At 36.0% G+C, this 14,437-nt stretch overlaps 1 protein-coding gene and 2 non-coding genes across 7 annotated transcripts in view; all 3 read left to right on the forward strand.

The window, feature by feature from the left end:
* The window catches only part of mwh (multiple wing hairs), a 466,270-nt gene that overhangs the window by 437,875 nt on the left and 13,958 nt on the right, over positions 1–14,437 (forward strand). For all 5 annotated transcript variants that reach the window (XM_067771283.1, XM_067771285.1, XM_067771284.1 and 2 more), the window contains one exon: positions 9,128–9,506. In XM_067771283.1, coding sequence (XP_067627384.1) covers positions 9,128–9,506 — 379 coding nt within the window. The remainder of the gene's footprint in view (positions 1–9,127; positions 9,507–14,437) is intronic.
* TRNAD-GUC (transfer RNA aspartic acid (anticodon GUC)) lies at positions 4,587–4,658 on the forward strand. The gene has a single exon. It is a non-coding gene; the product is annotated as a tRNA-Asp (tRNA).
* TRNAE-CUC (transfer RNA glutamic acid (anticodon CUC)) lies at positions 11,861–11,932 on the forward strand. Its single transcript has one exon. It is a non-coding gene; the product is annotated as a tRNA-Glu (tRNA).

The raw sequence follows: 14,437 nt of genomic DNA on the forward strand, positions 1-14,437 counted from the left end.
GAACCTTTTAAAAATCTTTTATATAAAAGCGGGCGTGGTCCTTAACCGATTTCGTTAATTTTTCTTCAAAACATTCCTTATATTAAAGGCAACCTCTCTGCCGAATTTTGTTACGATATGTTTAACGATTTTTGATTTATGATTAATAATATTTGTAAAATTCATTTTATCACAAGTGGGCGGTGCCACGCCCATTTAAAACAATTTTTTCAAATTAAATTTTTCAATTTTTATCAGGAGTCTCAATATCAGTCCGCATGCCAAATTTCAACATTCTGGGTGTATTATTTACTAAATAAGCAGGTTTTTTGTGTTTTTCAAAATTTTATTTATATAAAAAGTGGGCGTGGTTATCATCCGATTTCGCTCATTTTCAATACCAATCTATGCTAGGTCCAGATATGCTCGTGTACGGACGGACATGGCTCAATAAATTTTTTTTCGATACTGATGATTTTGATATATGGGAGTCTATATCTATCTCGATTCCTTTAAAGCTGTACAACCAACCGTTATACAATCAAAGTTAATATACTCTGTGTGCAAAGCACGCTGAGTATAAAAATGCCGAAGCCACTAAGTTTTATTCATGATCTATTTCTAAGAGATAAACAACAAAACTTGCATGCTTAAGTTCTCATATCATCGACGGAAATATCCAAAGTGGTTATAAAAATTTAATTATTTGTTATTAAATTGGCGTTCATATGAGGGATACCTAAAAATATTCTGACATTGATAGTATAGCAAAATTATCGATCAAACCTTGTACCGAAGCCAAATTCCTCTTTCCAGCTGATGGCAATCAGTAATACAACAAAAATTATGTAAATTTTTACACATACCTATAAACACAGGATGTAGTTCTAACGAACAAATAATATTAATTTGTTAAAACGCGCACGTTCGCGGCCAATAATTGCCATTGAAAGAAGGCATGGCATGTGATATTATTGAAATATTATTTGTATGCTACTGTTGAAGGAACATTTTTATTATGAAGAAATGCATGACAAGAAACTATACACATTAGGGTGGGTCGATTTGTATGGACGACAGTTAACCGATATCGCGCCATCGATTTTTCGATAGGATTTGGACTCAGGAAAAAAAGTTCCACTACGCATACCCAAAAAAATAATTTTCGAGCCTGCGAAATTTCTTTTAAAAATTCTTCTAAATCTCCATAAAAGAAATTTTTTTCAAAAAACTGCCTTTACCATCGTCTTTAGCGCATGAATTCATTTGGGACTACGCCAATTGACACAAAAAAAAAATACATAAAAAATGATTTGGAGCCTTGAAAATTAAAAAAATGCATAGAAAATCGAAAAAATCGATGCAATTTCGCAGGCTAGAAAATTATTTTTTTTGGGTATGCGTAGTGGAACTTTTTTCCTGAGCTTAAATCCTATCGAAAAATCGATGGCGCGATATCGGTTAAAAATCGACCCACCCTAATACACATAAATGTGTAATAAAGAAATTTTAAATGTTTGCATATTAACTAGTAGAGTTTGGGGAGTGGATGGAATAATTAACTGTTAAAAAAAAAATTACATTAATAGCCATATGACGGCTCGTGACTTCTGACAATTACCTTAGCTCAGTTTTCATTATAACATCAAAAACTAAAAGTGTACTGGTAGCATGATCCGCCTACCACACCGAAGATCCTGCGCTCAACTGTCGGGCAAAGTAGCATCAACATTTAAAAATAAGTTTTTTGTAATCGTGGTCGCCCCTCGGCTTGTCAAACACTTCCAGTGTATTTCTGACATGAATAGCTTCTCGATGAAAATTCATCCTCCTTGCAGATGCCGTTCCGAGTCGGCATAAAACATAAAGGTCCCGTTCCGCAAATTGTAGGGAAAATTAACAGGAGAACGACGCTAATCGGAAGACAATCTCGGCGTAAAAATCATATAACAATTGTCAGTCACTTAGAGCCAGAATTCGGGTGTAAAATTATGTTTTTCATTCAATATTTTTCCTAGTACATTCCTCTCTCAACCTTTTTAATAATTTCATCATATACTCCACTTTAGAGGTAAAGACCGCGGCATAATGAAATTTTTCATATAGATGCGTTTAACACAAGCGTATGCATTCCAGTGGACATCACCACCATCAACCAAGATGTTGCGCTTATAAATATGAAGGAACTTCAGACTTGGCAATTGAAGTTTATTTCGCCTTGCCCATTCACAAACAAAATTTCGCGAAACACTTATAAAAATTCTCCCTATACAACAGAAATACTTGCCAACATATTTTTTGTCGTATTCATTTGTTATATTGCAGTTTTTAATTGCTAAAAATTTTAGAAAAGTTACCAACGAGTGGGAAAAATAATTTCACTTGCAAAGTATGCCAGCACCCTTAGCCAAAGCAAATGTCAAATTTTCTTCTTGTGCTTTGCTTGCAACAAAAGTTTGCAAGCTTGCTACTTTTTCGCGTCAGATGGCGCCAGTGTCGCTCAATCTACTGTTCCCCATAAAAATACGTGCAATCTACTCATAATGCATAGGATTGAGTAAAACGCATCTATATGAAAAAATGCTTATGTGACGGGGCCTTATTGCGACAACAATGCATTAGCGGTATGGACTGACGACTACTTCATCAATTTTCTTTGCCTACCTCTGTCAAATTGAAATTTCAAAATATACAATACGACAGCCCATTCAATGGCTTGTTCTGTAGTATTGACTCATTTATGTCGGGTTTAGCAGCATGAACGTAAAATAAAAATTTAAAAAAATCAATAACGGTAGTACCTAAAATAATAACAAAGAACCTTACAAAGTATGAAAACAACGAAACACTGCTACAAAGTATTGAATGAAAAGTTAGTGTTCTGTAGGCGTTAATCGGAATTCCAATAGCACAACACAAGTGACAAGGCGATTGTCAGTGTGTCGCGTACGCTTGTGCATATTGCAGCATAATGTATTCAATTAGCCAGTAAAGTAAAAATTTAGATAAGTAAAAAAGTAAATTAATATTCAGTTGGCTGTACTGTTGAACGTGCAGAAATTTTTGACAATGGTTTACTACAATGTGGTTTTGAGTGGTTATTACTGTTAAAAAAGAAAATTACAGATTGTAAAAATAAAGCGAGAATATCGTTTCGTAAATAATATTCAAAGTTAAAACAGAGCTCCACCGACTGACTAAGTTGGGTCTAAGTTGAGTATTATCTTAAACTAATATTAACGTCAACTCATATATTTTCGTTCTAATTGAACCTATTTATATATATAATATATATATATATATATTTACAAGATGATTGATACAGATGAACTTTCGATTCGGTTAACCACAGCATTCTTAAAACAAAACTTACAAAGTTGTTTGGTTTTTCTGCCACCTCCACGAAATTAATAGCTTTCTACTTAAAAAATAGATCTCAATGTGTTTTCAGTGGTACGGTGTTATCATCTGCATTCGAATTGAAGAGGGGAGTTCCACAAGGGTCAATTCTAGGCCCTCAGCTTTTCTCTATGTATGTAAACGTCTGTCATTACCGACATAAGCTCTCATTTGTGTGCAGACGATTTGTAGGTCTATAAATCGAGCAGGTTCAACGATATACATACATATGTACCTGCCCATGTCTTGGAAATAAACAAAACACTATGCCGAATCAACGAATAGGCCTTGGCTAACGACTCATCGCAAGAAAACCAATATGTATATCAACCTGTTCTGAAGTTAATTGGAGGCATAAGTATTAACTACGTGTAAACTGCAAAAACTTAGGTATAGTTTTCAACATGATTTGTGTTTTAAATATGCCTCAATAGGATTAGAAAAGTAATTTATTGAACTCTAAAATTGAAACTCACGCTGAGTGTATAACTCGAATTTAGACATCCTTGCTTGTTTAAACTAATTTTATCAAAATGTTTACTTTTCTTTGTCAATCATCTAATTCCACCCCTTTTCGTAATTCTCTCTGTCAGTTAACATGCTCGTTTGGCAGTTTTACTGGAAATCTTCAAACAACAAAAATGTGCAAAATGTATCTGCCAATGCGCTTAAAAGTCATGAAAATAAACTTGAAAATGTGTGCGCCTGCGCAATGCATATCCCGCTGTTGTGAAACTTGTTTGCCTAACTTTTTTTAATTTTTATTTAACTCAGTTTTTTGTTTTTTTTTTTTTTTTGGCATTTCATTACGTAAAATTGGTGCCGCCTCTATGCAATACATGTCCAGCGAGCCATACATATTGCAAACTTTTTTATGTTTCTAATTGACGCGTATGTAAATCTTTCACTAATTGCGTTTAATTAACGTCAAAATAATGATGTTGAAAATTACTTTACTTGTATGAAGAATATGAAGAAATTAGTAAATTATGTTATTTAACATAATCGACATGTCTGTTATTCTTTGTCTTCTTCTTTTTTGTCCTTTGCTAAGTTCGCTTTGCGTAACACCAACCTCTAGAAAAGTTTTTCTCTCTCTCTAGTAAAACATGGCTGTTATACTGTAATCCTTCTCCTTATGTTAATGGCCTGTTATGTAATGATGCGTGTTTGTGTTAAATCTAGCTTCTGAACACAAAATAGGCCAGTCCTCGGTAGTATAGTGGTCAGTATCCCCGCCTGTCACGCGGGAGACCGGGGTTCGATTCCCCGCCGGGGAGGTACAATTTTTGCTCGTACCAAATTTTTATCAAATATTTTGTAAAGATAAAAAATAGGTACGGTCTAATTCTCACAGGAATTAAAAATCTGAAATTGACCTAGTTCAAAAGCTTAAGCCTATCTAATAAATGTATCCTGCTATCCGTTGGGCAATTCCAGTTTCAATTGACCACGCACGCACTCATGCGTGCCGAACTACTTTTAATGAGGTGTGCAATTTAAGTTCCGGAAATTTGTAATAAAAAACAAGAAAATGAAGTTTTAGGAAAAATGTTACCATAGACCTTCACAATGTTCTCCCTCTAACTCTGCACAACAATTCCAACGTTTCTCCCAGTTACAGCTTCTTGTACCTCCTGTACGCCGCCATGAGGAGTGTTCTTGAGGCGCGACTTCATCTAAGGGAATAGAAAAAAGTCGCACGGAGCCATATCGAGGCTTTAGAGTGGGTGAGGCAACGTTGGAATGTTTTTTTTTTTTTGCCAACAAAGAACGAGAAATGGGCCGATGCATTATCGTGATGCAAAATCCAGCCACCCTTGGTGAGTTCGGGTCGCACGCGGACACCACGTGCCCGCAGGACCCCGGCGGATTGGGGGCTTAGAATATACCCTCGGCAGGCATGTCTGTTGTAAGAGGCGACTAAAATACCAAATTGATTCAAGGGGTTGTGTAGCGCAGCCCTTTCAAGGTGTATAAAGCTTCTCCAAACCAATTGTCAACCTCACCTACACGTGGCGAATCCTGTTACTTGAACAGCCGAGGCTTTGGCGACCAAGTTCGTCATGTATCTAGGGGGTGGCAGGGCGATATGGCCTTGAAGGTTTTATGTGGTCATACTAAATCGTTCCTGACGTGGTCGGGCTGGTGCCTTAATGATGCTTGTTACCGGAACGTACCGGATCTGCATCCGGCCTTCGAGGAGTGTTCTTATCGCTACAACAACACAGGCTCTCCAAAACGCCCACATAGGATTTTCCAGTCACTGTTTGGCCGGCGGGAACATATTCACGATACGATGAATGATGCCGTAGATATCGAAAAAAAACAATCAGAAAAAACCGAACCTTGCTTTCGTTCTCCGCTCCCCACCGTTTTCCGCCCACTGTTGACATTGTTTACGCACCCCAGGGTCACACTCAAATATCCAGGTCTCATCTCCAGTTTGGGGTTTTCTCCAGATTTCACTAAACATTTTAGTGAAATCTGGAGAAAACCCCAAACACGTTGCTTGTAATGTACGTCAAATATTCCCACTACGCCACTGAAAAGTTACTTGCAAAAAATACGCGTAAAATACAAACTAAACGTTCTGTTTACTTCAACTTTGAACTAGTAACTGAAATGAAGATCTTCCCTCTTATACAGATGATGACAAATGAAAAAGTGTCGCCAGTTTTAAAATTATAACTAAATACCCCGAACTTTATTGCTACACCTCATACATCGAAGGAATAAATAAGAGCTGCCTTACGGTGGTGCCTATCTCTTTAGGTCAAGCTTCTCAGCAATCATAGATTGAATAAAAAAATATAAAATGGGTCGTACTCTTTTTAAGACCTTCAGTGCTGCAAGCGGGCAAGAAATTCTTATTCATTTGGGTGGGTAACCATATAACTTCAGCCTTCTCAATGATTTCTGCTTTCGGCTCACAAATACAAATCTCTTGACCTCCAGGAACTTATCAATAATTAGAGTAACCAGCAGACTTTGTTCTGACAGAAAATTGATTTTCCTACATTTAAAAACTGAGGCCCACTTCCTTCTTTACTATCTACCCCTTTATCTTCCAATTTTCTTTTTATTCTTGTCCATCTCTTATTCCTTTTGTCTTCCTCTAACTCCCAAACCCATTCAAACTCCCAACTCTACTCCCGCTCTTATACGTACTTCCACACTCACTCCTACTTCCCATACCCACTTGCACTCCTAGTCCCACTCCCACTACCACTCCAGTTTCTCTCCCACTCCCTCAATTTCCTCATACATTCAGTTTTTATACCAAATATTTAACACCTGCTACATCTGACTGGGAAACTATATGGTATTAACGCAGGTACAAATTTAAAAATCGCATTCATAAGATATACTAAGTTAATAGTTGAGATTTTCCCTTTCCCTCGTCTACATGTTTGATCCCTATCTTTCGTTCTTTTCTACCCTTTTCACTTTCTCGATTTTTTCTTTATCTCCTTTCAATATCTTGCTCCCAGTCCTTCATATCTTCCCCACGCACATTCACCATTTTTATCTACATTTCCTACTCCAACTTTCTTTCCTCTCCCTCACCCTCTCTCTATTTTTTCCGCATCCAACACGTTCTGCAGAAATTGTTTGCTTTTGGTATTTATCCGGATATGGTGATAAGATCAAACTAAGGAAGGTCTACATGCTACAACAACATCAAGAAAGGTCTTAAAGTCAATTGGCCTTATGACTATTAGAACATCAATGGACCTTTTGGCCGTTGACACTCCCCCATAACTGACATTCAAACAGAATACTGGCTTGTGACTCGATGCGCTATTCCTTAGGTGTTGCAGAAGCTACAAAGACGATGTGAAGGATTAAAATTGGCTGCTTTTACTTTATTGTAACAAAAAATAATAACATATATTTTTCTGGTAAGCTTTTCCGATCTATTCTGGAGTAGTGCAAATAAAACAAATTATTCCACCTTACAGCTCGACGTTTCGCCAAATTTCCTTGGCTTCTTCTGGAGCGGTTATTTGAATTACGGCATTAAATTAAGGAAATGAAACATAATTTACAGAAGTAAAAAAATAAAAATACGAAAAAGTAAAAATACAAGAAATAAAACGATAGCATCTACTGTAGTATACTTGTCTTAGATGGTATCGTTTTATCGGAAAAACTTACCAAAAAAATACATGCATAACAATCAAACCGATCGGAAACCAATACAAAAAAATAATAACTTTTTTCCAAAAAATATCACAAAATGTTTATGGAAACTCTAGAACATCGCAAAGGAGATTTGAGAGATAGGATTATAAGACTTTGTTAACTTCTGTTTTAGTTTGTTTTAGCTTAGCACTCATGTCGCACATTTAAAGTTTCAACTATTTCAAGTTAATGCCCTAGATTTATAGGGCGTAGGGGTCAGGGGGAAACTATTATACCTAAAAAGTGGAGTTGCCACGCTTCAATATTCCTGCAAATAAAGGTAAGATCACACATTTTTTTATTCAAAGTGCGCTAGTTTTTCTTTTTGAAGGTAAGGCCAATTTTACACATTCACCAATCTACGATAAATTGTCAATAGATAATCTACGCGTTTAGATATGTTCCATCCCTAGAAACTAGATTTCTGACAAATTTTCACGTTTCTCTTTGATTTTATGCTTCCAATTAGAGATTACACTCTAGAGGTGGAAATTTTTCTATGGAAAAAATGCGCGTCTCTAAAATTTGGTTATAATTAAAGATTATCGAAGGCAAAACTTTATTTGGGAAATCTGGTTAATTAATAATTAACGATTGGGAGTTAAGTAGGGAAGGTCTAAGGAGAGTTTTGGGACCGTTTAGCTCAAACTAACTTTAACACAGAAAATTTTGATATCTCAATGTTCATGTTATTCATTAAAGATAAAACTTTTTCTTTCCAATACACCCAATGATTTGAATTAATCCCATAATAATGCCCAACACATTTGAAAGGTGAGTGAAAAATTAGTGAAGCAATTAGCGCTCTTTCCTGTTGTCTATTCAGTGTCAATTTGATGGCATTTCGCATTCAACCAAGCCAGTAATGCGTGTTATCCAAGCAACAAATATCGTAAAGAATATAAATAACAACTTACAAAAATCCGGGAAAATACAAAGAAAAACACGACATCGTGTAGTAAAACGTGTTTAGTGTCGGCTCAAAAGTTTACGGACCACTTAACAGATTAAACGACAAGGCTTTGACATTTGGAATGTTAAAGTAGCAAAATAACACAGCAACGTTGGTGGTGGCAGGCAACTGCCAACAACATCTTCATCATAAGGCGTTAAAGTTTAAAAGATAATCATTTTTTATTCTTAGGATAACTCGACACACTACAGTCACAATAGCAGACAAAGTTCGTTAGTCAACATTGGCTTAGACGCACGCAGTACATTAATCAAACGTTTCGGCACACCCATCACGGGCCACAAATCAAATTCTAAAATATTCGCAATCAATGAAATGAAATGTGGCAAATAATTTGCATAGTTTAACTTCAACATCGCTGCGTTTGCGCATAACGTAATCGCTAATTTCATCTTCATTGCTGCCTGCCAAATTGTTTTTTGTTTTTTATGATTGAAAAACTGTATAAGCCATCAATCAAGTTATGTTATTAAGTGTTGCATATTTCACCTTTTTTCAATTTCCCAATTATAAACTAAAAGCAGCCAATCACTTAATTTATAAATAAGTAATAAATTATCATTTTCTATTTGCTATTTTTGCTTGCAGTGACATCTCTACCTATTATCAGCAACGTTACGCGCCAACATTACAATTGCAGCAACAATTGTTGCCGCAACATTCTCGCACAAGCAAACTACAGCGCACCCATCATCACCGTCAACAACAACAACAACATCATTTGAAAGGCTACCCAATGGCTCCGAGTGTTTGCCAAAATTCGCCAAAATTAAATGCGGGAGCTGCGCATAGTGCCACTGTAACAACAACAATTGCTGGTGGCAGTGGTGGTGTTGGTAATGGTGGTGGCTCCGCACCATCAATCACACAAAAGAGCAATTGCGGTGGCAGCAGCATTAACGGATCGATGGCTTCATATAAAATGTCAAGTTCGGAGAATAGTTGGTCACAACCGGTTTTTAATAAGGTGGGTACAGTACAATTGGTTGCAGATTTTTTGATAACAATTTTATATTTACATTAGGGTGCCTTACCAAAATAAAAGTTGAGCTTTTTTTTTATCGGATAAAGTTAAGTGTGTGCTAAGAACCCCTTTGAAATATCAGTGTAAAATATTAAAAAAAAATAAAAATAAATGTTAGGCGCGATAACCTCCGAAGAGATGTAAGGCCGAGCTTCGCTTCCAATTTGCGTCGTGCTCCTTTTAATTTTTTTCTACAAATTAGCGGGTCCCACATGTTTTATATCGAATCCGAACGGCATCTACAAGGGAGATGAATTTTCACTAAGAAGCTTTTCATTGCAGAAATACACTCGGAGTGCTTGCCAAATCACTGCCGGGGGGGGGGGCTTAGAAAAACTGTCTTCTAATTGAAAAAACTTGTTTCTTAAATTTTGATGTTTCTTATCCCGAGGCGTGAACGGAGGATCTTCCGCGTGGTGCGCGGCGCACGCTACCACCACACGACGACGGCCGCCGTTAAATATTAAGCTTTACACAAATCCTTAAATATCATAAAATATGTTTATGTTGCTGATTTTCGTAAAAATGACAAGGGTGGGAGAGAACCTTTCTAAAGCGTTATCAAAAGTTTAAATCGATCAAGATTTTGCAGAACTATTCAAGTTCTTCCTTAATTTGGCAAACCATTATCATTAATTGGCGCTTAGACGACCCTAATTGGAAGAGCTAAGGAAGATCAATTCCTCCACTACGTATCCGTCATACTTTGTCAATTCTCTCTTTTTTTTCGTACGTCAGCCCCGTTACATATGTTGCACAGCATTTTCTGTTATTTATAGTATGCGTCTGTATGGTGCGAAAAATTAAGCAGAGGCATTACTTAACCAATTAATATTATTTTGAGGATAAAATAAATTCTCTGTTATATGTTTCCCACTACGCCACTTACGTGCTGTCCGTCGAAACCGGCGTACGTCATGAAGGATACGGATTGTATATGCTGAGCTTCTACATAAACGCTTGGATCGTTTCAAAGCGAAGAAAATGGCAAGGCGTCTCACCCCAGCGGGTTAGGGGGCCAGAATATACCCGCGGTAGGTATGCCTGTCGTAAGAGGCGACTAAAATACCAGATTCAAGGGGCTGTGCAGCGCAACCCTTCAGGTTGCCAGCGCAATTGTCAACCTCACCTATCCGCGGCGAATCCTGTTTCACTAACAGAAGATGCTCTGGCGACCCCAAGCTCCTCATGGAACTTGGGGGTGGGCAGGGAGGGAATGGCCTGAAGGTTTAATGTGGCCACATAAATCGTTCCCGAGATGGTCGGGCTAGCACCTTAATGGGGAGCAACCTTATCGCTACAACAACAACAACAGCAAGGCGTCTCCTTGCTGTATTATAGGTCTGACAAAGTGCCAGCAAAGCGAACGAAGCGTTTATTTAAATCCACTATAATCCCAAACTAATACCACGACGGTATGAGATGTTGACTTCTCTTGTTAAACCCGTGGCAAACTTGTCATATCTATATTCATATAACAGCAGATTCGACCACACTTATGGAAATCAATGTAATTGGTCAATGCACGGCAGTATAAGTAACCGCCAGAAATCAGCTGATTGGTACCTTTTTTAATATGATTTGGTGCTTCAACTTCCGACACAGTACGATTTTAACATCAAACAAAATACGTGGAATTTTTATTTATGTTTGTATGTATGTATGTCGCCGTCTGCCACCATGTATGGTTCCACCATGGGTCAATGGTGCCATACCATAACGCCCTTGCCATAACCATACCATAGCCAACCAATTGGTTGTTGGTTTTTCATCAAATCCATAACTTATAAATAATTCAGTTGACTTTTTTGATATAATTTTTTTCCTGTATAAGTTTTGACTATGACTTAGTACTTGTGGAACTTGTTAGTAATTTTTTGCATTTTGTGGGTTTTTATGAAATTGCCAAATTGTTTAGGTTAAACAACAAACAGTGCAAAGTAAGAATATGGTTATCACGATGGCGTTATGATCAACTTCGCCAGGCCCTTTATTCGACCCCCTTTGGTTAAAGTTTTTCTCTTTATTCATATTTCAGTTTAATGTTATTGGCCATAGATTTTCTGTTAAATGCTTTATAACACATTCGCTAAAAATGTAAAAATTGTATAAAGAGTTCATGTTAAATATAAATCCTTGCAAAACAATTGAAAAATACAATGTCTGTTTATACATATGATCTCTGTTATTAAAATCGCTGCTGAGTTATAACAGTTTCTTCTCTTAATGTAAAAGTTGGTAAATTAAACCATATCATTGGTGTTTATATGTGGCTTCTTATGCCTTGTGCTTAACAGTCCCGTATTGTCTAGTGGTTAGGATATCCGGCTCTCACCCGGAAGGCCCGGGTTCGATTCCCGGTACGGGAAGTGCTTTTTCTTTCCTTTTTCTTTTTTTGCACCAACCACGTTTGCTATACCCAATATTTTTCCGGAATCAAAATTTGGAATGAAAAAGGGCTTAAATGCGAAAATAACTAAAAAAAATCAAGCAATGCTGTTCTCTTTGAATATTGAGTGTGAAATTGGTACTAGTTTTTCCTCCATTTGATAACTTAATTTTTTATATGGAAGAAAGTTGGAGTAAAAAGGACTTACAACTTCTACTCTATTAAACTAAAAAAGATAATGCTACAAAACTGCATACTTAAACAATTTTAGATCTTTGGTTTAATCGTATTTTCATTTATTACATTTGTAAAATTGAATGAGTTTTAAGAAGTATTGCACAATAATTTTTTTTTTTTTTTTTTATTATTAAATTCTTAAGGGAGCTCAGAAGTTACAATCTTATAAATTCGAAAAGAAGCGAAAACGGGTTCAATGGGGATTATATCCCATTCCAGTAAACCCTAGAACGGTAGCAACATAATAAAAACTCGGTTCTCAATCTTGGAAACAATTTCGATATCGTCCGTGGAAAAATGAATATTCATCATGACTCATCGGCATGTATATTTTAGAGGGTTGCCTATGATACATAACTGCCTTTGAATTCTACTACGATTGAAGTAGACTATACTACTATACGTTTAGAAATATAATAATTATGTAAGCCGCTACCAGAAATTTTAGACATACACATAAACGTAACTTTGTATTCCCTAAAACATTATTACAAAAGATTTCAAAAGGGCTTAATAATTTGTTATTGTTTGTACATGAGACTTCATCTAATTATACCTTTCATGAAAATGAAATGGTATATTAATTTCGTCCCGAAACCGAAAATTGTAAGTCCTTAAAGGAAAATAGATAGACCCACCATTAAGTATACCGAAATAATCAGGTTGAAGAGCTGAGTTGATTTAGCCATGTCCGTCTGTCCGTCTGTCCGTCTGTCTGTTTGTATGCAAACTAATCCCTCAATTTTTGAGATATCTTGATAAAATTTGGTGAGCGGGTGTATTTGGGTGTCCGATTAGACATTTGTCGGAACCGACCGGATCGGACCACTATAGCATATATCCTCCATACAACCGATTTTTCAGAAAAAGAGGATCTTTGTAATATCTTACCCAATTTAACAGATTGAAGCTTCAAACTTCACCATATACTTTCGTATATTGCACATATAGTTGCCTGAAAAAATTGATGAGATCGGTCGTATATATAGTATATATCCCCCACAACCGATTGTTCAGATAAGGAACTTTTCGTAATTACTGCCCCATTTTAAGAGCTAGAGGCTTCAAATTTCAACGAATGCTTAGGTATATAGCATATATTGTTGTCTGAAAAAATCATAAAGATCGGTGGTATATATAGTATATATATGGTGGTATATATAGTATATATATATAGTATATATATATATATTTTTGGCAAATTTTAGCCCCATTTTAACAGCTAGAAGCTTCAAATTTCACCGAATACTTACGTATATAGCATATATTGTTGTCTTAAAAAATCATAGAGATCGGTTGTATATATAGTATATATCTCATACAACCGATTGTTCAGATAAGAAACTTTTCGCAATTTCTACCCCATTTTAACAGCTATAAGCTTCAAATTCCACCGATTGCTTACGTATATAGCATAAATTATTGTCTGAGAAAATCATAGAGATCGGTTGTATATACAGGATATATCTCATACAACCGATTGTTCAGATAAGAAACTTTTCGCAATTTCTACCCCATTTTAACAGCTATAAGCTTCAAATTTCACCGATTGCTAACGTATATAGCATATATTGTTGTCTGAAAAAATCATAGAGATCGGTTGTATATATAGTATATATCTCATACAACCGATTGTTCAGATAAGAAACTTTTCGCAATTTCTACCCCATTTTAACAGCTAGAAGCTTCAAATTTCACCAAATGCCTACGTATATAGCATATATTGTTGTCTGAAAAAATCATAGAGATCGGTGGTATATATAGTATATATCTCATACAACCGATTGTTCAGATAAGAAACTTTGCGCAATTTCTGCCCCGTTTTAACAGCTAGAAGCTTCAAATTTCACAAAATGCTTACGGATATAGCATATACTGTTGTCTGAAAAAATTATAGAGATCGGTGGTATATATATTATACACTTCATACAAACTGTCATTTTTGCCCCTTTTTTACGGCTATAAGCTTCAAAATTCATCAAATTTCATCAAATAGTTACGCTTACGTCATATATTTTTGAAATACGTGATTCGTAGTCATAGTTTTTACATGCAGACCACAAAAAACGTGAAGCTTTGCATCCTCACACAGATTACCTACCTATTTTTTATTTTATATTTATCTTAAAAATCGTTTAGATATGTTTAAATTTCACTAAATGCTTACGTGTATAGCATATATTGTTGTCTGAGAAAATCATAGATACCGGTGGTATATATAGTATATATCCCATACAACCGATTGATC

The sequence above is a fragment of the Eurosta solidaginis genome, chromosome 3 (genome assembly GCF_040869045.1).
Source record: "Eurosta solidaginis isolate ZX-2024a chromosome 3, ASM4086904v1, whole genome shotgun sequence".
In the NCBI taxonomy this organism is placed as follows: domain Eukaryota; kingdom Metazoa; phylum Arthropoda; class Insecta; order Diptera; family Tephritidae; genus Eurosta; species Eurosta solidaginis.